This window comes from Pseudorasbora parva, chromosome 19, assembly GCF_024679245.1.
Source record: "Pseudorasbora parva isolate DD20220531a chromosome 19, ASM2467924v1, whole genome shotgun sequence".
Taxonomy (NCBI): domain Eukaryota; kingdom Metazoa; phylum Chordata; class Actinopteri; order Cypriniformes; family Gobionidae; genus Pseudorasbora; species Pseudorasbora parva.
The window spans coordinates 1,302,455-1,327,388 of NC_090190.1; the positions used below are offsets into that span (position 1 = coordinate 1,302,455).

At 38.6% G+C, this 24,934-nt stretch overlaps 3 protein-coding genes across 3 annotated transcripts in view; all 3 read left to right on the forward strand.

Annotated features, from left to right (window-relative positions):
• Positions 1-2,616: 2,616 nt before the first annotated feature.
• On the forward strand, positions 2,617-4,238 carry LOC137048372 (fucolectin-5-like). Its single transcript, XM_067426507.1, has 3 exons — positions 2,617-2,768; positions 2,940-3,076; positions 4,217-4,238. The coding sequence occupies exons 1-3, from the start codon at positions 2,617-2,619 to the stop codon at positions 4,219-4,221; spliced, it is 294 nt and encodes a 97-aa protein (XP_067282608.1). The 3' UTR covers positions 4,222-4,238.
• Positions 4,239-10,371: 6,133 nt separating this feature from the next.
• Positions 10,372-24,934, forward strand: part of LOC137047984 (fucolectin-4-like) — a 144,137-nt gene continuing 129,574 nt past the window's right edge. Inside the window, exons 1-6 of the mRNA XM_067425927.1 lie at positions 10,372-10,405; positions 11,688-11,752; positions 11,854-11,892; positions 13,772-14,057; positions 15,937-16,073; positions 16,159-16,191. Coding sequence (XP_067282028.1) covers positions 10,395-10,405; positions 11,688-11,752; positions 11,854-11,892; positions 13,772-14,057; positions 15,937-16,073; positions 16,159-16,191 — 571 coding nt within the window. The 5' untranslated portion in view covers positions 10,372-10,394. The remainder of the gene's footprint in view (positions 10,406-11,687; positions 11,753-11,853; positions 11,893-13,771; positions 14,058-15,936; positions 16,074-16,158; positions 16,192-24,934) is intronic.
• Positions 21,314-24,845, forward strand: LOC137047768 (uncharacterized). The gene is made up of 2 exons (XM_067425631.1): positions 21,314-21,690; positions 22,945-24,845. The coding sequence occupies exons 1-2, from the start codon at positions 21,627-21,629 to the stop codon at positions 24,843-24,845; spliced, it is 1,965 nt and encodes a 654-aa protein (XP_067281732.1). The 5' UTR covers positions 21,314-21,626.

The following is a 24,934-nucleotide window of genomic DNA, read 5'->3' on the forward strand; positions in this document are numbered from 1 at the left end:
CAGACGAGTGCTTCAGAGGTTGCTAGAGAATGGGCTTTTTGTCAAGGCGGAGAAATGCGCTTTTCATGCACAGTCTGTTCCTTTTTTAGGGTACATCGTGTCATCGGAGGGAATGCGCATGGATCCCGACAAGGTTAAGGCTGTGATGGATTGGCCAAGTCCAGATTCCCGTAAGGCCCTACAGAGGTTTCTGGGGTTCGCCAATTTCTATCGGCGTTTTATTCGCAATTTCAGCCAACTAGCCGCACCTCTGACTGCCTTGACCTCTCCCCGAATGACGTTCAGGTGGTCCGATACAGCCGAGGCTGTATTCGCCAAACTGAAAAGCCGCTTTGTTTCGGCTCCCATCTTAGTCGCCCCTGATCCCACACGTCAGTTCGTGGTAGAGGTCGACGCGTCAGAGGTGGGGGTAGGAGCGGTTCTTTCACAGCGCTCTTCCTCAGATGACAAGATGCACCCGTGCGCGTTTTTCTCCCATCGTCTTTCTCCTGCCGAACGCAATTATGACATTGGTAACAGAGAGTTGTTGGCCGTCAAGTTAGCGTTGGAGGAGTGGCGTCATTGGCTTGAAGGGTCGGGGGTACCTTTTATTGTATGGACGGATCATAAGAACCTTGAATATATTAGATCTGCTAAAAGACTCAACTCCAGGCAGGCTCGGTGGGCACTTTTTTTTCGGACGTTTTGACTTTGTTCTCTCGTACCGCCCCGGGTCTAAAAACATCAAACCCGACTCTTTATCTCGTATTTTTGATGCTTCCGAACGCCCGGTTACTCCCGAGTGTATTTTGCCAGAGAAGATAGTTATCTCTACACTCACATGGGAGATCGAATCGAAGGTCAAAGTGGCCTTAGAAGGGGTAACGCCCCCGCCCGGCGGCCCACCGAGTTGTTTGTTCGTTCCGGAGGGGTTAAGATCCGAGGTCCTCAAATGGGGTCACTGCTCCAACATTGCCTGTCATCCAGGGGTAAACCGCACTTGCAGTTTAATAAAGCAACGATTTTGGTGCCCACTTATGGCTCGCGACGTTCGCAGTTTTGTTTTGGCTTGCTCGGTCTGTGCGGTTGGTAAGACATCTAACCAACCTCCCCAGGGGTTACTTCAGCCGCTGTCTGTTCCTTCGAGACCCTGGTCCCACATCGCTCTAGATTTTGTTACCGCCCTCCCGCCCTCCCAGGGCAAGACGGTCGTTTTGACCGTCGTGGACCGATTCTCGAAGGCAGCACATTTCATTCCCTTGCCCAAATTACCCTCAGCCAAGGAGACAGCGGTATCTGTAGTAGATCACGTCTTTCGGTTACATGGCCTCCCGATGGACGTGGTCTCCGACAGAGGTTCCCAATTTGTGTCCAAATTTTGGCAGGAGTTTTGTAAATTACTAGGAGCCACGGTTAGTCTGTCTTCGGGTTATCACCCCCAAAGCAACGGTCAGACCGAGAGAGCCAATCAGGATCTGGAGAGAGTGTTGCGATGTTTGGTATCCAAGAATCCTTCATCCTGGAGCCAGCAACTCTCTATGGTTGAGTACGCTCATAACTCGTTACCAGTGTCATCTACGGGCCTTTCGCCATTTGAGTGTAGTGTAGGTTACCAGCCACCTATTTTTCCTAGTCTGGATTCCGAGGTCGCGGTCCCCTCTGTTCACGCCTTTATCCAGAGGTGTCATCGCACATGGACCAGAGCCCGTGAGACTCTGCTCCAGGTGGGAGCGCGCACCAAGGCTAAAGCCGATCGCCACCGGTCTAAGCCTCCCGTTTACGTCGTCGGTCAAAAAGTGTGGCTTTCTACCAAGAACATTCCTCTCCGCTCCGTATCTAATAAACTTGCTCCCAAATTTATCGGCCCGTTCACTGTCACCAAGATCATTAGTCCGGTGACAGTCCGCCTCAAACTCCCTCCGGCGTACAGGAGGATTCATCCCGCCTTCCATGTATCCAAAATCAGTCCCGGTTCCCCCACCGCCGCGACTCGTAGATGGGGAACCAACTTATTCGGTTAATCGCATTCTGGATTCTAGACGGAGGGGACGCGGTTTCCAGTACTTGGTGGACTGGGAAGGTTACGGTCCGGAGGAGAGAAGTTGGGTTCCTGCTAGGGACATTCTGGATCACTCCCTTATTGATGATTACAATCAACAGGTAAGGTCGGCTGGGAGCGTCAGGGGACGCTCCTAGGGGGAGGGGTACTGTCACGGTTCATGGATTCCCTGTCTCACTCTTGGGTGCGTGTTGAATGTAGGTGAGGGCGGAGCCTGGGATTGGCTCATCACGCACCTGTGGCTGATCACCTGCACCAGCTGCAACTCATCACCTTCACCCTATTTAGTCTCTCTGTTTCTCTCTTGTCTTTGTCAGAGCGTTGTTGGATGTTCCCCTTGTGTCTCCGTGTTGGTTGTCGTTTCCCCCTTCCGTGAAACGCTGGATCCCTTCCCGGATTACCTCAACCGCGCTCCCGAGTCACTGCTGCTCACAGCCTGCCCGTGTCGCCAACAGAGTCTCTCTCACTGCTCCGTCTTATCCGGACTTCTTCTGTGTTCTGAGTTTTGGCTTCTGTGACACTTCTGTCATTAAACTGAGTTACTTGCAATTGAATCCTGCCTCTGTGAATCCGTTACAATGAGCCCCTGGTGGAGAGTTGACCTGCAGGAAATCCTCGCAGTAACCAGAGTCAGCATCACTAATCGAGGAGATGCTGTTGCAGAGAGGATAAATGGTGCTCAGATCCGCATCGGCAACAGCCTGGAAAATAATGGCAACAATAATGCGCTGTAAGTATTGTCTCTCTCTTAATACTTGGTTAAACAATTAGTAAATAAGATGAAATTATTTTGAATAAATCCTTTTAATACAAACCTGCCTTAAACAGAAATATATTTAATGTGCGTCATGCCGTTTTGACACGCTCATCTCTATTTCTCTGTTACTGTGTGTCTTCACAGAGCTGCAACTGTCGTGTCCATCCCACTTGGAGAGGCAAAAACATTTGAGTTTAAGCCTATTAGGGGCCGATATGTCAACATTTTTATACCTGAGCGCAGTGAATATCTCACACTGTGTGAGGTCGAGGTGTTTGCAGGTGAGTGATAAAAGAAGAGCGACAGTGTGTGTAGACATTTGGGTAACACTTTATAATAACGTTCAGTTGTAAGTAATTTATAAGTGGTTAGTTAATGATGAACTAATCAATTACAAAACATAAATGATTATCAAGTGATATGCTAACATTTTATCAATGGTTTGTAAAATCCGTTACAAGTCATTTACAATGAATGAATGAATGAATGAATGAGGCATTTATATAGCGCTTTCATATGTACTACTGTACACCCAAAGCGCTTTACACTCATGTCAGGGGTCTCTCCTCAACCACCACCAGTGTGCAGCATCCACTTGGATGATGCGACGGCAGCCACAGTACAACGGCGCCAGTGCGCTCACCACACACCAGCGATAGGTGGAGGGGAGAGAGGGTGATAGAGCCAATCAGGGGATGGGGATTATTAGGAGGCCATGATTGGTAAGGGCCAATCGAGGGAATTTGGCCAGGACACCAGGGTTACACCTCTGCTCTTTTACAAGAAGTTCCATGGGATTTTTAATGACCACAGAGAATCAGGACCTCGGTTTAACGTCTCATCCGAAGGACGGTGCTCTTTGACAGTAAAGTATCCCCATCACTAAACTGGGGTGTTAGGACCCACAGAGACTTGACATAGTCTTGAGCTACAGGGTGATATGGCTACTGGCTAATAACTAATAATAACTAATAAAATAAATAATCATTATTTGATATGCTTTTTTTAAAGATAAAAAAGATGATTGTAAATCATTAGTATATCACTTATGAACATATAGTCATGATTTGTAAATGATTAGTTTATCATTATCTAATAACTTGTAAATAATTTATAACTGAATCTACAAAACACAAAAAGTAACAATTTATTAACATTTATGAAATGCATAGTCATGTTTTTTATTATTAGTTAATCATTTACTAATCACTTGTAAATGTAACAGAACTTACAAAACATACATAAAATGTTAGCATATCACTTGGTGATCATTTATGAATGTTTTTAAATGATTAGTTCATCATTAACAAACCACTTATAAATGACTTACAACTGAACATTATTATAAAGTGTTACCGACATTTGTTCTATTTATACTGTGTGCATTGCCTTAATGATTTGTGTTCTGTTTTCATTGCCAGATTGAGTGGAATGAGATGTTACACCACTGTCCACCTATCAGTGAAATACCAAACTACTGTTTTCTGAGCAATTATAATATTGCACTCTTTCATTCTTTTCATTTGACCTCTGCACCTTTTATCCTTAAGATAAAAAATCAGTTTCAGTGCATATTCAGTAAATGTTTGAAGTGGATTGTAAAATGCACCTGATTCTTAACCGCAGTATGATCCAGAGGGGTGTGTATTTACCCTACTTTGTTTATATTTGATTTATACTTGAATAAATTACTACAGCATCACATGTGGTATTGTGTGTTTCTGGATCAATAACGCAATGTCAATGTGGCATTCCGAAGGGAGGGTTATAGATTTAATTCAGCACTACGCCACCCTGGATTTTCGCCAGGGACGATACCAAGTAAATTCTCTTTTGTTAAGACACCACAGGTTCGTTATCTATATGGGTGAAGAGACGCAAGTCGCATGTATGAAAAATTACTACTTTATTGTATCAATATTGAATAAAAGACAACTTCAGAGTAGGAGTCGCCAATCTGCATCCGACACATACACACACAATACAAATAATACAAAATGACCAGAAGCGGAGGTATCTGGAGGGTTGGGCCCACTGTCCAATTTAGAACGTTACCATGATACAATACACGCCCATACCACACGTGAAGATTGGATACAAGAAAACACACAGCACTAGGTGTGAACACCACACTATGGCAGCAGGACGTCACCCTCCAGAAAACTCCCAGCTCCTGTAACAAATTAAATGACAACACAATGAAAAACTATTTGAACAGAAACCAAAAACAACAGAACACAAAATGAAACATTAAAAGGTGAAAATATCCCTAAATTAAATTAAATACAAATTCACACTTACCATTCACTCGGACTTCTGGCAGTCCAGTTACAATGTCAGAGTGAGGTGACATACGTTGACTGAACACACACACAGTCCTGATATACAGCCACTAGTATCAAACAGGTGGCAGTCGGCAGAAATAGATCGGCCAGTCAGGCCGCTCAGACCTCAGAGGCGATAATCTCAGAAACAGTTACTATTAGGAAGATAAAACTAAACAGTACAATGATGAAACTGTGGTATCAGCAGACTTTCAGGAAAACCGAGTCGGACTTGTAGTGTAGGTGAGATCCCAATGTATTAGTATTTGTATCCCAATGTATACTACATTGTTTCATTTATGTTTAGCAAAAGCACTCAATACAGTGCTTTATATCCAAACCCAACAGTATTTATATCATTTTTTTTTACCTCAAATACAACACTGTCCAACAGCCGCAAGCTCGCCATCACTTCCACTGGATGAGGTCAAATTACACAATCCGGTGTCCGATACTCGTGAGACATCACTACCGCTGCTTGTTTCCCATTGAGATATGCCATATTGTGTATTTTGACCTCACCCAGCAGAAGTGATGGCCGCTCTTGAGAAGCTTTGAAAGGATTCAAAGCTTCATGAAGCAGTGTTTCGAAATTGTCCATCACTAACTACGGGTAATAAAACTTTTTGGATGCATGTCATGATCGCATGATTTTGATCTGCACACCTGAGACATATTACAGTGTCGTTTGGCCATGCATGCTCACAGACGAGTGAAAATAGTCTAATTTTGAAGGAAAATCCCAAAAGAAAAGGCTGATATAGCGTTAGAGGAACGGTAGTGATCGGAGCAGGAATGTGACGCAGGAGTCATTTCCATCTTTGTGATTCTTTTGATAATTATGTTACTGTAAAGTGTTAGATCGGTGAAATAAACTACACGCTGATATTCTTGATCAGAGCATTCATTTGATACGTCTCTGTTTGGTGAGTTTGTGTGACAAATATGAAATTAAATATTATTCGTATTATTATTTGCAAGTCAAGGTGGTTGAATTCAGACCTTATATTTATGTAACATAATGAAAGCTGAGGTTCTTTCAAAAGATGCCATATGTCTAGTAAAAATGATAATGATGATGCAATAATGGACCCACCTGTGAAATGATCTGGTTGATATTTATATTTATGTTTCATAACACATTTATTAATTTGTTGCTATATGCATTAATTCCGTTTATTTATTATTTAAAAATATTTTGTTTAAAAGCAGCTACTTCTTCTTTGAGGTTGATACATTCATAAAATTCAGGTGAGTTGAATGTTTATGCAATTTCTTTTAGAGCATGATAAGCAATAGAGCTTAAAACTAAATTTTTGTTTGGACAAGTCAATGTGTAAAGATATAATATATTATATTCTAGAAGTGTCTTGTTGCACTCGTTGTAATCCAATAATGACAAAAGAACATTCAAAGTGTATCAGTTCTATTGTCAATTTGTTGCTAAAATTGTTGCTAATAGTGTTATTTTTCATCTGTTTATCATTAACGCTGGGGGGGGGGGGGGGGGGGTTAATGCTAAAGCTCTTGTATTTTATATTAATTATGGAGAGAGACCCCCATAAGGAATCATACCGCCAAAGATAACTTGAGTTTATCAAAGTATTTGCCAAAGTGGTCCTGTCTGAATTGTGTTTGTCAGAACTTGAAGGTTTCTGGACTCTTTGTGCTCTTCACAAAACACACACTAGTGATGTTACGTATAACACTGAAGCTTCGAGGAGCATATCAAGCACGCAGCACAATCTCCTTCAAGCCCTGTATTGAGGAGTGTTTAATCTAGGGCTGTCATGATATCAGCTTAAAAAAGGGGGTTCTTTTGCAAGGTCCAGTTAATGTTGATTTACTCTTATGCCTAAATGCAGCTGTGCACACAACGGTGGCCTTTTCTGTCATTCATCTCAACACTAAAGTGCTTACAGCAGCTCGATGGCCCAGTGGGAAATACTGTCACCTCACAGCAAGGTGTTTCCATAACACACTCATGCACATTTGACAAAATGAGGATTCAAAACTTTCCATTTGTATGTGTGTTTTCGGTAACACTTTAGTATGGGGAACACATATTCACAGTAACACTTTAGTATGGGGAACTCATATTCACGGTAACACTTAAGTATGGGGAACCCATATTCACGGTAACACTTTATTTTAGGGTTCAGTTATTAACTAGTTGCTTATTAGCATGCATATTACTATGATATTGTCTGTTTATTAGCACTTATAAAGCTCATATTAATGCTTTATTCTGCATGACCATATTCTACATCCCTTAATCCTACCCAATACCTAAACTTACATTTTAGAAAAACTACCTTACTAACTATTAATAAGCAGCAAATTAGGAGTTTATCTGGTCAAATTTCGTAGTTAATAGTGAATATGGTAACACTTTATTTTAAGGTTTAGTTATTAACTATTAACTAGTTGCTTATTAGCATGCATATTACTACCCAATAATTTATTTAACAAAGTTTTACACACAAAATAAACGAAAAAGAGAGATGGGGAGCCCAATAACCGTAGGTAAGATAATCATACTACGGAAATGAGTCTTCCCACTCTAAACCAAAAATGTAACTAAAGTAAAAAGGACAATGTGACAGAAATGGCTTGTGGCGTCGGCGGCTGGCAGCGAGAGAAAGCACAATCTGTATTTCCGGCTTTATATCCCAGCTTCCCGGGCTTAACCAATCCAGAGCTAGGGAAAAAGGAAATCACATTCAATTATAAGAATAATGCACTGGGGCTGGGCGTCCACGTGGTGTACATAACAGGGGTTAATGATAAAGAGCTTGTATTTTCTATTCATTATGGAGCAAGAACCCTCATAAGGAACTGTATCACCAAAGATAACTCGTGTTTATCAAAGTATTTGCCAAAGTGGTCCTGTCCGAATTGTGTTTGTCAGAGCTTGAAGGTTTCTGGACTCTCCTCTGGATTGCAGTTTCCGCTCTTCACAAAACATGCGAGTGATGTTACGAATAACACTGAAGCTTCGGGGAGCATGTCAAGCACACAGCGCAATCTCCTCCAAGCCCCGTATCGGGGAGTGTATCGGTCTCATAGTCACATGACATGATCAAGGACGAAATAAAGCCTCTTTTTGTGTAAAATCACGAGGGCGATTCACTTTGCATGTCGGGATGTCCAAACCTCAAAGTAATTTTTAATCTAGGGCTGTCACAATATCAGCTTAAAAAAATAGGGGTTCTTTTGCAAGGTCCAGTTAATGTTGATTTTACTCTTATGCCTAAATGCAGCTGTGCACACAACGGTGGCCTTTTCTGTCATTCATTTCAACCCTGAAGTGCTTACAGCAGCTCGATGGCCCAGGGGGAAATACTGTTACCTCACAGCAAGGTGTTTCTATAACACACTCATGCACATTTGACAAAATGAGGATTCAAAACTTTATTTTAATTGTATTTTTTAATGTGTGTTTTCCACACATTGCATGCTGGGATGCATTCCAGTCCTGTCAGACCCATTTCTCCATCTTCTTCTATTTTTGGTTTCAAATGTCTCAGTATATGGATTCTCTCACACGAATAAACATGCACATTCTGATCAGATAAAATAGCAGCCAATTCTTTATGTTTGCTGTATGCCATTATTGATAGTTTATTGGTGTTTTTTGGGGAGTACGAGCTTTTAAAGAATATATCTACTTTTCTCAGTTCTATTCACACTTTACTTTGTAAAGCAATTTGGATCAACTGGTGTGTGGCCAGAGGCCTGACAGCTTCAACTGGAGAGCAGTGCAGCTTTATACTCTTTAGAAACAGATTATGCATTGTTTGATATTTTGCTATTGTTATATTTGTATCCAGAATTTATAGTTTGAATGTAAAAAACAAAAAAACAAAAACAAAATATAAAATTAAAGTAAAATATCTTTATTTAAATAAAGTGCAGAAACAATAATTGTAAAGAAATGTTTTTGTGGAGCACAAATCTAAACATTATATGGTATCTTTTGAAAGAACCTCATCTTTGTTTGTTACATATAAAGAAAGCTGAGGTCCTTTCAAAAGATTGTCAGGGTTCTGTCACTTGTTTAGCATATTCTTGCACTGTAAAAAAAAAAAAGTCTCCAATTGAAAATGTTCTAGTGACTGATCACATCTAAACTTTTTCAGTTGGCCAAATGGAAATTCTGTGAATTGATGCAGTTAAATTAACAGAAATTCAATTCAGCCAACTGAAGATTTTAGATGTGATCAGAAACCTGAAAATTTTCAATTGGAGACCTGTAGTATTCTACAGTGTGGGTTTGTGACCAAACTCTGACACTCCCGGGTTTGTCTAGTTTTCTGTGAGCACATGGCTGGTGTTTGTCTTTGCTGGCCATGTGCTTGTGCTTGTCATGTTTTGTGTGAGCACGTGGTTTGTCACGTGTTCCTTGTGCCATGTGAATTAGAATTAGACCCCATTGACATGCATTATACGAGCTGGAGTTAAAAATCTTAATTTGTGTTCTACTGAAGAAACAAACACACCTACATCTTGGATGCCCTGGGGGTAAGCAAATGAACATCACATTTTTATTTTTAGGTAAACTATCGCTTTAATTCTCCTCGTGTCTGCAGTCCTGTGCTGCGTCGGTGTCTCCTGTTTCTTGTCCTGCTTCATGTTCCTGACTCTTGCGATTTGTCCTTGTTTGGTTTTCTCCCTCGTGGGTGTTTGCTTTTGTTTTATTTTATTTAATAAATCATCATATCCTCCTGCAATTCTGAGGATAGAGTCCTCACTCTTTTCTACTTTACCCAACCATGACAAAGATAGCATATATGTCTAATTTTGTGCTCCACAACTTATAGATTTGTAAACATAAAATAAAAATAATAATAATTATGATGAGGCAATATTGGACAAACCTGTAAAATTATCTGCTTAATATTTATGTTTAATGGCACATTTTTGGTTTAAATGTTTTGACTGCATAATATTCATCATATGAGTAATATATTGGATACATAATAATATTTTTTGTATTGGTCTCACATAGTTGTGACGTGATCAATGATGAAATAAAGCCTCATTTTGTGTCATGTGGGCGATAATGTAAAAAGTAAAGTAATGTTTGATTAGGGCCGTCACAATATCACAGAAACAGGGAATCTTTTGTAACAGGTCCATTTAATGTTGATTTAACGGATATCAGATAAGACTTATTTGGTTGGGAGGGCCTTATTTCAGCAATAAATAGAGCATCATTTCTGAACTAGACTCTCTTCACTGCTGGTGAGTCTTCTGTGAGACTGATTCATTGATGATTTTCAGGTGAGTTATGAATGTTTATGAACTCTATACACCAGTGCACAATTATGAAAATGAAAATATATTAAATGCAGGTGATAAATTTCATTAGTGATGAATTTGCTAAACTCTTAGCACAAAGCTCTAAGCCGTTCACTCTTGTAACGCAGCCGTGTTCTTTAATGTTGTGTTTCCTTTTTCAAAACCATAATATCATAGTAAATGTCACATTCATAATAAACCAAGTGAGATCAAAAATAATAATAATTATGATGATGATTAAAACATCTCAGTTACTTATTCACATTTAATATTAACCAATCACTTATGATTAATAGCAACTGCTGTTAGTGAAGAAGCTGTTAGTGTGTTTCTCTGAGAGCATCATATGCAATGGAGGATTTACTAATAAAACTAAACTTTAGTTTGGACGATTCAAGTCAGGGTGTAAAGATGTAGTTTATAGTAGTCTAGAAGTGTCACTCGCTGCAAACTATGAATGACAAGAGAACATTCAACAAGAATGAGTTTTACTGATACTCTGTCTTTTAGAAAAGGGCAAAATGTGGCTAAACAATAGTGTTGCTAATTATTCTAAATAGCATTAAATAACACTGAATATTTAATGCATTGAACAGCATTTATCTGAAATGCAAAACTATTATAATGAATAATAAAATATCAACATTATAAATGTCTATACTGTCACTTTTGATCAATTTAATGCATCCTTGCTGAATAAATGTATTAAACCTGTGAACAGTAGTGATAATGTTACAAAAGCTTACTATTACAGAATACATTTTCTTAAAATAATCCTGTTTCCAACATTGATAATAAGCAAATCCTCATGTGAGAAGGATCATATGACACTGAAGGCTAGAGTAATGATGATAAACTCAGCTTTGATCACAGGAATATAATGCATTTTAAAATATATTCAAATTGTAAAAATATTTCACAATATTACAGTTTTTCTGTATTTTGGACCAAATAAATGCAGCTTTGGAGAGCAGAAGAGGGACCTTTTATTTTGGACCTTTTAAAAACATTAAAAAAATCTTACCATCTTTTGACCGGTAGTGTATATAAATTAAAATTAGATCAAACTCAGCAAAGGCATTTAAAGCTCAAAGAACGGAGGCAGGTTAGTCTCATTACACCGACTTTAAGTCTTGGGGTTCTTCTACTATTTTATCATTACAGTAGCAATATATATGTGTCTTTGTTTATATGAGGATGATAAATTGAAAATGATTCCTTCATATTCTGAGATGAGGTGATGTGTTGTTGTGTCTCATATCAGGATGGCTGTACGTGTGATTTTGTTTCTGACACTTTTTACTGGGCTGTGTGTTGCTGATTCCACAGGTACGTTTAAAGTAATAGAAGTAAAAATGCCTGGATTTAAAAATATGATTAAATGTATGTACTTAATCATGTGTGTCTAACTGTCATTACTTTATTAACAGTAAAGGACACACCATCGTGCCCTTGCTCTAGTGGTCCAAGTGAGTGTTCTTCATTACTGAATGTTGTCAGTAACACACATATACTATTCTTACTAAACATTTGACAACCGTCTTCATGTACATTATCCCTTATTGGTTATTATGGCTAAATAAACCCAGACAGGCTGATCAGGTCCCCGGCTTATTACATGGTTACTAATCCCAAATAAATTATTTGACACAATATATTGAGTGAAAAAATGTGAGTAGCTCACTTGTAATAAACGCAAAGCTTCCTTGAAAATGATTCCTAGTAAGACAAACGACACGTTCAAGCAACACAAACATTTAAGGGATAATGTACAGTCACGAGCAACCAAATAAATAATTGCATAATTATATACTGTATTGTCTATGATATTTTGACCTGTTTATTACTCTCAGTTGTAGCCTAACGTTTAGAGAGTTGGACTTGCAATCTGGAGGTTGTGGGTTTGAATCTCCGATGGGGGAGTGAATGAACAGAGCTCTCTTCCACTCTCATTACTCATGACTTATGTGCCCTTGAGCAAGGCCCTTAATCCACAATTGCTCCCTGGGTGTGTGTTCACTACTATGGGACATATGTATTGCTTAGTTTTTTTTTATTTTTATGACCGTATGTTTTACTATATGTGTGCCTTGGCTACCTCACCGACCTTGGGAACAACAGACCTAACAAGGTGATTGAAATAAGAAACCCAGCAACCAACAGAGCAAGTCAGGTCACCTTCATTTATATATCGCTTTTTACAATATAACTTGTTTCAAAGCAGCTTTACAGTGATAATAGGAAACCAATGGGAAAGAGATTGTTTTGGCTGTACATCAGCTCGAGAAAAAAGTAATTGTCCAGCTAAAGTAAGTTTTTAATGTATTCATCCCTGTTGTTAAGAATCATTTACTTATTTACTCTGGGGCCAATTACACGACACCATTGAACTAAAATAGAGAACATTTAATGCGTTCTGGCCACTCATTTGCATGGCAACATTCAAGAGAATGCAAACTCTGAAATAATTCTGAAATTGCTTTTAAAAATCTTATCTGGCATGCATAATACAGCATTTTTAGTAATTTCCTTGGGATAAAAAGAGAGACTAACATTAGTGTAGATGCAATTCTTCATTTTGCCAGGTTTCATTTTCAGGTTGAAACCTTTCATTTTCATTCCAGGTTTCATTCCAGGTTTCATTTTCCAACATATAACGAGTACATCAGGTGTTATGGGATGTTTTTCCGGTTTCTGGCTGACCTAGTTAATGCAACTGAATAATCATTTAACTGACATGAATAATACAAATTGATCATGTTCTTTGTATGCCAGATTACAGAAATTAGTCTAGATTTAAACTGACAGAGTGTGTCTGCTTACCAAACAATGCAAGGACGACTGTTCCAGAGTTTAAGTGCTAAATAGGAAAAGGATCGACCACCTGCAGTTGATTTAGATATTCTAGGTATTATCAACTGGCCAGAGTTTTGATATTCCAAAAGTTTAAAGAGGGAGTCAGTGCAGTGTTGACAGAACAGGGTTAATATGATCACACTTCCTGGTTCTAGTAAGAATTCGAGCTCCTCCGTTTTTAGGCAGTTGGAGTTTGTTTATTAAGTGTGTGGGGCAACCACCCAGTAGAGCATTACAATAATCTAGCCTTGAGGTCAAGTGTCTTCATTTAAGTCATTTGATAATGATTACATAACCCTTATGCACTTTTTAAATAAAAGGCAAGCCATTAGAATCAGAATCAAGTATTCCAGAGAGCTTTGTGTTAATTATTTGGATTACATAGCTTTGCATTATTTTGCCAATTATATTGGATTTATACTTTAGCGCATTAAGGTACAAATAAAAAAAATAAAAATAAAAAAAAGTTGATATTTAATTTATGTTAAACAGGGAATCTTGCTCTTGGAGCCCCGGCTGTCCAGTTATCCACACACCCGGTGCTCAAGGCAGATGCTCGAAATGCCGTTGATGGCAACAGGAATTCAGTTCTGGATAGTGGATCATGCAGTCATACTGATGAGGACATGAACCCCTGGTGGAGAGTTGACCTGCTGGACATCTACACGGTAACCAGAGTCAGCATCACTAATCGAGGAGATGCTTTTGCAAAGAGAATAAATGGTGCTCAGATCCGCATCGGCAACAGCCTGGAAAATAATGGCAACAGTAATGAGCTGTAAGTATTGTCTCTCTCTCTTAATACTTGGTTAGAAAATGAGTAAACAAGATACATTGACTCTGAATGAATATTTTTAACACAAACTTGCCTTTGACAGAAGTACAGGTTCTGGTCATATAAATAAAATATCCTCAAAAAGTTGATTTCTTTCACTAATTCCATTCAAAAAGTGAAACTTGTATATTATATTTATTCATTACACACAGACTGATATATTTCAAATGTTTATTTATTTAATTTTGATGATTATAACTGACAACTAAGGTAAATTACAAATTCATTATCTCAGAAAATTAGAATATTGTGAAAAGCTTCAATATTGAAAACACCTGGTGCCACATTCTAATCAGCTAATTAACTCAAAACCTCACATCTGCAAAGGCCTTTAAATGGTCTCTCAGTCTAGTTCTGTAGGCTACACAGTCATGGGGAAGACTGCTGACTCTACAGTTGTCCAAAAGACAACCATTGACACCTTGCAAAAGGAGGGCAAGACACAAAAGGTCTTTGCAAAAGAGGCTGGCTGTTCACAGAGCTCTGTGTCCAAGCATTTACATTTACATTTATGCCTTTGGCAGACGCTTTTATCCAAAGCGACTTACATTGCGTCCAAGGTACACATTTTACATTATTTTCAGTTCTTGCTCTCCCTGGGAATCGAACCCATGACCTTGGCGTTGCTAGCGCTATGCTCTACTGGTTGAGCTGCAGGAAAGCCTTTAATAGAGCCAAGCACATTAATAGAGAGGCGAAGGGAAGGAAAAGATGTGGTAGAAAAAAAGTGTACAAGCAATACAGATAATCGTACCCTGGAGAGGATTGTGAAACAAAACCTATTCAAAAATGTGGGGGAGATTCACAAAGAGTGGACTGCAGCTGGAGTCAGTGCTTTAAGAACCACTGCGCACAGACGTATGTAAGACATGGGTTTCAGCTGTTGCATTCCTCGTGTCAAGCTGCTCTTGAACAACAGACAGCGTCAACAGCGTCTCGCCTGGGCTAAAGACAAAAAGGACTGCTGAGTGGTCCAAAGTTATGTTCTCTGATGAAAGTAAATTTTGTATTTCCTTTGGAAATCAGAGTCCCAGAGTCTGGAGGAAGAGAGGAGAGGCATACAATCCACATTGCTTGAGGTCCAGTTTAAAGTTTCCACAGTTAGTGATGATTTGGGGTGCCATAGCATCTGCTGGTTTTGGTCCAGTGTGTTTTCTGAGGTCCAAGGTCAACGCAGCTGTATACCAGGAAGTTTTAGAGCACTTCATGCTTCCTGCTGCTGACCAACTTTATGGAGATGCAGATTTCATTTTCCAACAGGACTTGGCACCTGCACACAGTGCCAAAGCAGCCAGTACCTGGTTTAAGGACCATGGTTTCCCTGTTCTTAATTGGCCAACAAACTCACCTGATCTTAACCCCATAGAACATCTATGCAGTATTTTGAAGAGGAAGATGTGATATGCCAGACCCAACAATGCAGAAGAGCTGAAGGCCACTATCAGAGCAACCTGGGCTCTCATAACACCTGAGCCGAGCCACAGACTGATCGACTCCATGCCACACCACACTGCTGCAGTAATTCAGGCTAAAGGAGCCACAACTAAGTATTGAGTTCCGTTCATGCTCATACTTTTCATGTTTATACTTTTCAGTTTGCCAAGATTTCAAAAAATCCTTTCTTTGTATTGGTATAATGTAATATTCAAATTTTCAGATATAATGAATTTGAGGTTTTCCTTAGTTGTCTGTTCCAAACCTCAAAATTAAAAGAAATACACATTTGAAATATATCAGTCTGTGTGTAATGAATGAATATAATATACAAATTTCACTTTTGATATGCTCATCTCTATTTCTATCTTACTGTGTGTCTTCACAGAGCTGCAATTGTTGTGTCCATAGCACACGGAGAGACAAAAACCTTTGATATTTTGCCTATTCAGGGGCGATATGTGAACATTTTCATTCCTGGGCGCAGTGAATATCTCACACTGTGTGAGGTCGAGGTGTTTGGAGGTAAGGGACAGAGAGAAGAAGACTGTGATAAAATTTGTTTATGTACTTATGAATGTGTGTCTAACTGTTATTATTTTATCAACAGAAAAGTACACATCAGCGTACACTTGTGCTCCAAGTGAGTGTTTTTCTTGCTTCTAATGTTGTCAGTGACATATACAGTATATTTTTTATTTTGTTTTTTAATCGATCAAAATTGCAAATGCACTAAAATGTAACTTATACAAGGTAAGACCAATGACATAAACATACAGAAGAGAGAAAAACAAAGTAAATAATATATTTTGTAGTAAAAATAAAATAGTAATAGGGTCATTCTTACTATTCGGTGCCATTTCAGCTTGGTAACTTTCTATTAAAAAATGTTTAAATTTCCATGATTTTATAATTTTATCTGAAAATTGGCTTGTTACACTACAATAAAAATATATTGGTCCAGCTCAGGATATTATTGTTTAATAATTTTGACCAAATTCTTCACACATGCAAAGGCCAAATGTCCACCCTGTTACCGGACATTCTCATCTCAATTAATACATGTTTTAAATGCATAATTATTGTAATATTTATATATTCTAAGAGCTAAAATGTCTCTCACTCTACCCTGCAAATTTTTTTACAAAGTGTTCATAAACAAGCATTATCTTGAGAAAATAGTTTTTTTTTTTAAGGCACAATGGTAATTTCAACATATTTCTTTTAGAATAAAAATAAATTTCATTGGAATTTTGTCCCCATTTTAAATAATTTAATTGTGCCATTTAATTTTCTACAAGTAACTACCAAGATATGCATAACATTTGTTGAAATTATTTAATTAACATAAAAAAACCCAGAGGTAACAGGGTGGACAGAGGAGAAACAGGGTGGACAGGCTGGACATCACGCCACTGAACAACAGGACATCACACCACAAATCAACTAATTAACCCTGCCATCTCCTGAAGAAGAAAGAAACATGAACAACATCAACCATTCAAAATTGTCTAATCTAAAAGAAAACAGTAAAAGTAACAGTTAACGTAACAGCATCTTACTGTTACTACACTCTTAAAAATAACGGTTCTTAAATGGTTCTTTGGCAGGGTGTAAGGTTCTATGAAGAACCTTTAATATCCAAAGAACCTTTCCATTGCACAAAAGGTTCTTTGTAGTGCAAAAAGGTTCTTTAGACTATAAAATGGTTAGAAAAAGATGGTTCTTTAAAGAACCTTTCACAAAACGGGTCTTTGGGGGAACCAAAAATAGTTCTCCTATGGCATCACTGTGAAAGCCCATGTTTGACTCTTCCTGGCACCTTTATTTTTAAGGGTGCACTTACTGCAACATACTACTGAACAGACCAGCATCCCATGTGTTGTTCTAGGTAATTCCACACTGTCTTCTCAAGCCAGACGGACCTCTTAACAAATAAATTCCATATAAATTGATTATAATTACAAATAAATGCTATAAACACTTATTTATCTAGGTATTATGTCCACTCTGTTACAATATGTCCACCCTGTTACTGTGCAAAACAGTAACAGGGTGGACAGTAACAGGAGGGACATTTTATTCTAAAGTTAGCCACTGCTACTTATGTGATGAACAACAAGCTAGTGCGCAGTGATCACTGAGGAAGATTTTTAACATGTTTATTAACCATATTTTCAAAATTACAATCAATTATCAGTTTCCACTATAAATAAGCATAACAGGGTGGACATGTTATGCTTTACCACATCAATAAATCGTTCTAATACACTGAAAAAAAGAGTAAATTAAGGAGAGAGACTTGCTTTGATTCTTGTGGATAGTTTGCTGCCAAAAGTTATTTTACTTCCTGAGAGGCATGTGATTAGAGGGACAGTTTAGGGGTGTGTTCAGATGGATTTCCCATCAGAGTAACAGGGGGGACATTCAGTTCAGGGACACAACATATTTTAAAGACTTTAAGCATTAAATATGTTTTAATAACAACAAATATATATTGGTGAGGAATATTATAAATAAGAATATACAACAATGTTGAAAAATTTGGAATTTGTTTGATTTTTATTACTTTACTAGTTTACGCTACTAGTTTAGCATACTTGCACTAAAATCAAAGTAATTATTTTTAATTAATTAATCCTGGGTACATATAATTGTGTTCTATGGTAAAGGGGGGTTAACTGTGTAAGATGACCCTTTAAATACAATTATTAGCAAATTTTTACTCAAAATATACCATATTATGTAATGGGGACTCAAATGGCACCGAATGCTAGGAATGACCCAATAGTGTTGCAGTAGAAGTAGATAATCATACTAATAATAATAACAATAATAATAGAAGTAGCTGTGGTAGTAGTAACAACAATGATATTCATGATTATAAGTACTGGTAGTACTTGTACACTAATAAAAACAACTTGTAGGATTTACTTGATAAAATCTTTGTAACAATTTGCACTCAATTTTTCTTGGTAAATTTTACTGCTGTAATATCAAGTACACATTACTTGCCAGTATCAAGTAAAATGTACTTAACTATAAATGTAACATTTGCTAAGACATTTAGTAAATGCTACTTAATTATATGTAACTTAGCAGGTTGTATTTATTAAAAGTAATCAAGTAAATTAAAATTTAAACGGTGACATGCTTCATGCCACAATGCATTTGGGAATTTTGCATGATGCACCCAGAATGCATTGTGGCATGAAGCATGTCACCATTGTTGAGATTCTTAGGCTGAATCTTGATATCTGTGTGTGAGAAAAGCTTGCAGGTGTTCAAAGTGCTTAGTGTACAGTCTGTTATAAAATGTATTCAACTTTTCTGGTTAAAACTGTGCTGGATCTTTTCTAGAATAAAACAAGGTTAATAGTATATTGCTCATATTCACGTATAAGATTGGTGAATTAAGCCACTACACAATGATCAAATTCTGATCATCAAGCGGCCAAAATCATCTGATCATGTTTTCTCTGCTTTTCTTGCCATAGCAAACTCAGTCACAGCAGTGAGAGAAACACTAACATTAAAAAGTCACCAAACTGAAGAAAACACTCATCGCCATAATGGTGACATAAAAAAACTCTATTAATTCTCAATAAGAGCTTATGTAGCGTTGGCTACCGTTATTGTGATTAAAACTCACGTTCAATGAAAAGTTAAAACTTATTCAGAATAAGTCAGCCACATAAAAGCAACATCCCAAAATGACCATCTCTGCCACCACTGAACAAGTTGGATCTTTGCGAAAAATCTGTGCGCATTTTCAAATGCACTTTGCTTTTCAGATTAAAATGTACTTAATATTTTAGGTGAATGTGCTGTGACTATAAAACATTAAATATTATTTGTAAATATATGATAACATTTACTCTTTTTTCTCAGTTAAGTTATTACATGAATAGACTGTGTACATTTTACTTAAGATATATAGTTCCAACTTAAACTTGATTTTACAATGTAATAATTACATGAATTAATGTAATAGATTTTACCATACCACAAAGTCATTTTTTTCAGTGTAGTAGTACTGATAGCATTAGTAATTTATGATAATAGTATTAGTATTGTTAATAATAATAATAATAATAATAATAATAATAATAATAATAATAATAATAATTAAAGCTGCAAGCAGCATTTAGCGGGGTTCAAGCCTTTAAGGCCTTTTAAGCACATAGGCATTAAAGTCATTAAGTTTTATTTAGCAAGATTTTAAACACTAAAATAATAGATGGAAAAGTCCATTTACAGTCAATATAGGCAATTTAACATAGGAAATGCATGGTTCTTATAGCTTTTTAACAGTTATAGCGCCACCTATAGTCCAATCTCTTTAAAACTTTGCATGCTTCATCAGCATGTTATGCCACATATACCCAACAATTTTCGTGAATTTTTGAGCTTCCCTTTTGAGTTAGCGCCAACTAGTGGCCGATTTCTTTCAAAATTCTTACTGACCTCTAGGGCCATGAGTCAAACATGCCCACCGAGTTTCGTTCCGATCGACCTCTGTTAACCCCATCTAATAGGTGCTCAAACTTCATTGGCCGATGGCGGCCATGTTTTTTTAGATACACCAATGTCCTCATAGACATACATGGTGCCTTGGACCAAGACACTGCCTACCAATTTTCAAGTCAATCGGACTAGTGGTCACGTGGTTATAGCCCTTTTCATGTTTTTTTAACATTATAGCGCCACCAAGTGGTCAATCGTCGCGATTTTTTAATCGAGACCAAAGAATCAGCCCATACACATGTGTACCAAGTTTGGTGAAGATATCTCATTTCCTTCTTGAGTTATAGCCTTTTTAGTAAAATAGGCTCCGCCCACAACATTCTTTTTCCACCCCTTAGCAACCGTGAATCGAAATTTCAACTTTTTCTCAATGAATATTGATATTCAGACTACAGAGAACATTTTGCCACTGGTTTGGTTTCGATCGGTCAAAAATCCAGGGACTAGTTCGCAAAAGTAGTTTTTCGACAAAATTCAAAATGGCGGAAAAATTTTTATGACGGAAATAAAATCTGAGATATTCGTTTTGTTCGCCAAGGACTCAGCTTTCCAATGATATAAGACACTTGATTGTGGACCAAAGGGTTTAGGAGTTATGACCCTTTTTGCGCATTTGGTTGCTGTAGCGCCACCTATTGGCCAATCGGGATCATACTTTCTGAGGTTCTCCCCAAATTGAGGACTACCATCTGACAAAGTTTCAAAGTTCCACGCTTTACGGTTTGGTCTGCACGATGCGTTTTAGCGGAGAATAATAATAATAATTAAAGCTGCGAGCAGCATTTAGCGGGGTTCAAGCCATTTAAGGTTTTTAAGCATTTGACACCTTTTGCATGAAAGGCTTTTAAGCACTGAATGAATTTGAGAGATATCAGGTGAAATGAAGTGATAAACTGACAAAATGTGATTTTAAATATTATAATAATGACTTTATAAAGTCTAAATATGAATTGATCAGGAGAGTGCAGAGAATCATACTGCTGTGGTTTGGTTCCGATCAGGCAAAAAACCTAGGACTAGTTTGCAAAACGAGGTTTTTAACATAATTGTGAATATTTAAATAAAGATTTGATTGACAGTATTGGTTATAGAGGCAAAGTTGTTCAGTATGAGAAGATCTATCATAATATATGCATATTATGTGGCTGTTTTAACCCCACCTGATTACAGAGATTCACCATACTGCCCTACAAAACAAAAAGGCAGTAACTGCATTTTTGGTCAAAAATGAGTTATTATCATTTTCATGACATTCAAGGCATCCTTTGTTATGTGACAAAAAATATTATCTCAAATGTGTGTCGTTTTGGTGAAAAATGGTAGTCGTTTGTACAGTAACTGCAAAAAGGCCTAGTGAAACAAAGCATGAGTACAGTAACATCCATTACTGTATTCTTGTTTTGTTTTACCCAACAAAAAATAACCGTGTTGCTACGCAGCGCAGTTACTGTTTCCATGGTGAACACACACAGCTGATTTAGCGGCATCCTCACGAGACGGTTTTAACATTTGCGATTTCACCCTTCTAACTTCCCACAAATTTTGTTTGAGATGGCACAAAGCAGGGGAAAGAAGATGGTCGAACTGGCGTTGAAAAGAAAATACCCGGAGAATGGTAAGTAACAGTGACAGATTAAACATTTAGAGGCTAGGCTATCACAATATAAACACCTGTCAGCCGCCAGGGCGGGACTTCCTCTCAGAGGTCCATTCAGAAAGCATTATGCTAATTAACAGGCGATGTTTCAAATAGCTTTGCTTACCTCCCCCTGATCCTCCCTGCTCCTAGCTGTAACTTTATCCTCTGTAACTTCACATCATCGCCGATGCCATGTCATCATTTTGTTGTTCATGACACAAAGTTATAATCCAATCAGCGGTGGAAAAATATTCAATAACTAGAAAAGCACTCGGAGAGCATAATAACCGCGGTCAATGTAGCATTACAAATTCCAAATGTCCCGTGTTCCGGATCACCACCAAAATGTAGTCATCTGTTCCTTGTCCTAATACCCATGTTGTCCGAAAATGTCATCCAAATCCGTACAGTACTTTTCGAATTATCTTACTAACGAACAGACAGAGAAACGGCAACAGGTGTCTGTTCAACTTAAAACGCACTCTCTTCGCGTCCGCTGTTTGAAGACTATGTCCGCTGTTTAAAGACTATGTCCGCTGTTTAAAGAAATTAGTGAGTTGTGAGCAAAACTGACACCTTTCTCTTTACTGTAAGCATCATGCTTTCAACAAAAACAAACTTCTGCAGAGCGAGTCGGCAGTTATTTACGACCCCCCTTAGCGCTCAGGCTCAACACATTGGTTCCTGTTCCTAAGCATTTATTTATTGCACGGTTTGTTCTTCTAAATATAAAATTATATATTTAATTTGGATTCCCCTTAATTATATTAACCTATGAAAATGTTTCCCTCTGCATTACTGCAAGCTTCTGTTTTATCCTATTATTGTAGGATAATACAACTTACAACCTAATGTAACTTATAAAGCCAGGCTGCGTTTTTTGTATGTTGGCTTTTCTTTCTTCATTTTCATTAAGGGTTAAAAATTATTAATTTATTATTGTGTTAGTCATTATTTAGGCATTTATTAATTAATTAAACTTTATTAAAATTATTCCCTGTACAATTAAATATTATGATATACAGACATCGATATATAGCCTACATATGTTGATCAGAGTGAAGATGTTGTCCTGTAGGTCCATATAATAATAATTAATAATAAATACTAATAATACTAATAATAATAATAATAATAATTTGTTGCAGTAGCCTACACAGACAGACAGACAGACACAGACAGATGTGGATTTACATTCATGCCACTAATTTTCTCTCTTTTTCATTTAAGATACACATGTAGGTATTCCATCAAAGAGGCAGCAAGTCCTGCCCCCCGCTGAAACAATGGAGTGGACCATCCTGGACACTTTCCTGGATACCACCAGCGTGGACAGCTTATATGATGACATTACAGACCTAGATTATGTCCCAACCCCTACGATGGCACAGACTGAAGTGGAACTTGGAGACCCAGGAGAACAAGTGCAAGAGCCCCAGCCAGAGCCCCAGCCAGAGCCCCAGCCAGAGCCACAGCCAGGGCCACAGCCTGATGTTGAATCACGTCGACCACCAATGAGAGAGCCATGTGGTGCCAAATGTCGAAGAAGGTGTACAGACCATATTTCAGAGGAAAGACGGAGGGAGATATGGAGTCAGTACTGGGAGATGACCTACACAGAAAGACGATCATGGATGTTTTACTCAGTTACCCCAATGCCAACCAAAAGAATAACAACCGGCCCAGAAAGTCGCCGTGGCCGCTCATTTATCTACCGCCTGCAAAACCAGAAAGGAGAGCCAAGACAGGTCTGCAAAATGTTTTTCCTGTCATCATTGGGCTACCACCCTAAAAATGACAGTCTCGTTATTTCCATGATGGGGAAGTCGAACACCAGGCCACTGGTTCCATCCAAGGACCAGAGAGGAAGGCAGGCTGCAGTCAACAAGATAGACGTGAAGACCCTTGATGACCACATTGAGTCCTTCCATCCTTGTGTGAGCCATTACAGACGGGAGCATGCCCCAAATCGACGGTACCTGCCAAGTGACATCACAATTAAGATGATGCATTCAGACTACCTGGATAAAGGAAACGCCTGCTCCTATGAAGCATACAGGAAGATGGTAAAAGACAAAAAAATCAGCTTTGCCAAACTTGGGGAGGAGCAATGTGAGGACTGTTTGGAACATGCAGAACATGTGAACTGCCACACAGGGGAGACTGAAAGCTCAGATTGCCCAGAGTGCCTAAGGTGGAACAAACATAAGCAGTCTGCCCTAGAGAGCCGCCAAAGCTACCAGGCAGATGCAGAGAGGGACTGGCCGGACATGACATCAGTTCGGAGTGTGGACCTCCAGAAGGTGATAATGCTGCCACGGATGCCAGGAGTCAAGTCAGCAGTATTTACTCGTCGCATCGTGGCATACCACGAAACATTTGCCTCAGTGGGGAAAAAAACAAACAAAAAAAACACCATCTCTGTATTGTGGCACGAGGGAATGGCTGGGCGAAGTGCCGCGGAAATTACATCAGCATATACAACTGCATTGGAGAAGGAGCGGGATGTACGCCACACCATATTCTGGGTGGACAACTGCAGTGCACAGAATAAGAACTGGTGCCTTCTATCCTCACTTGTCACTCTTGTGAACAGTGACACCATTTCACAGGAGGACATCACACTAAAGTTTTTTGAGAGGGGACACACGTTCATGAGCGCAGACAGTTTCCACCATGGTGTCGAGCAGCAAATGAGGAGCCGTCCAGGTGGTGTGGTCTACGACTTTGAGGACTTTGTGAGTGTTGTGGCAAGCTCCAACTCCAGGAAGGTGGATGTTATCAAATTGGAGAATGCCAATGTGCTAGATTGGAGGGATGGCCACTCCACCGTCAAGGTCAAGAAAGCGCAAGCACCAAAGCTTGGGGAGATGGCGGAGATACAGGTGCGGCGTGGCTCCAAGAGCCTCTTTTACAAGCTGCCCCATACGGAGAATGAATTTATGGAATTGGACTTCCTCATGAAGAAATTCTCGCTGAAGGTGCCCACTCTTTTGCGACCACAGAATAGAGGGGTTGAGGAGGTCAAGAAGAGAGACATCCTCTGTAATCTTTGTCACCTCATGCCACCAAACAGGAGGGTGTTCTGGTATTCCCTGCCTGTGAGCAATGTTTTGGAGGATGAGGAGTAATAACCATATGAAATGTGGTGTTCATCAATTATTTGTATTATTATTATCATCATTATTTATTTATTTATTCATTCATTCATTCATTCATT

Excerpts from the sequence above, each read along its gene's own strand:
- LOC137048372 (XM_067426507.1), top strand. The coding sequence starts at position 2,617 with ATGAGCCCCTGGTGGAGAGTTGACCTGCAGGAAATCCTCGCAGTAACC. Across the intron at positions 2,769-2,939 it reads AATGGCAACAATAATGCGCT|AGCTGCAACTGTCGTGTCCA; the intron begins GTAAGTATTGTC and ends GTGTCTTCACAG.
- LOC137047768 (XM_067425631.1), top strand. The coding sequence starts at position 21,627 with ATGGCACAAAGCAGGGGAAAGAAGATGGTCGAACTGGCGTTGAAAAGA. Across the intron at positions 21,691-22,944 it reads AAGAAAATACCCGGAGAATG|ATACACATGTAGGTATTCCA; the intron begins GTAAGTAACAGT and ends TTTTCATTTAAG.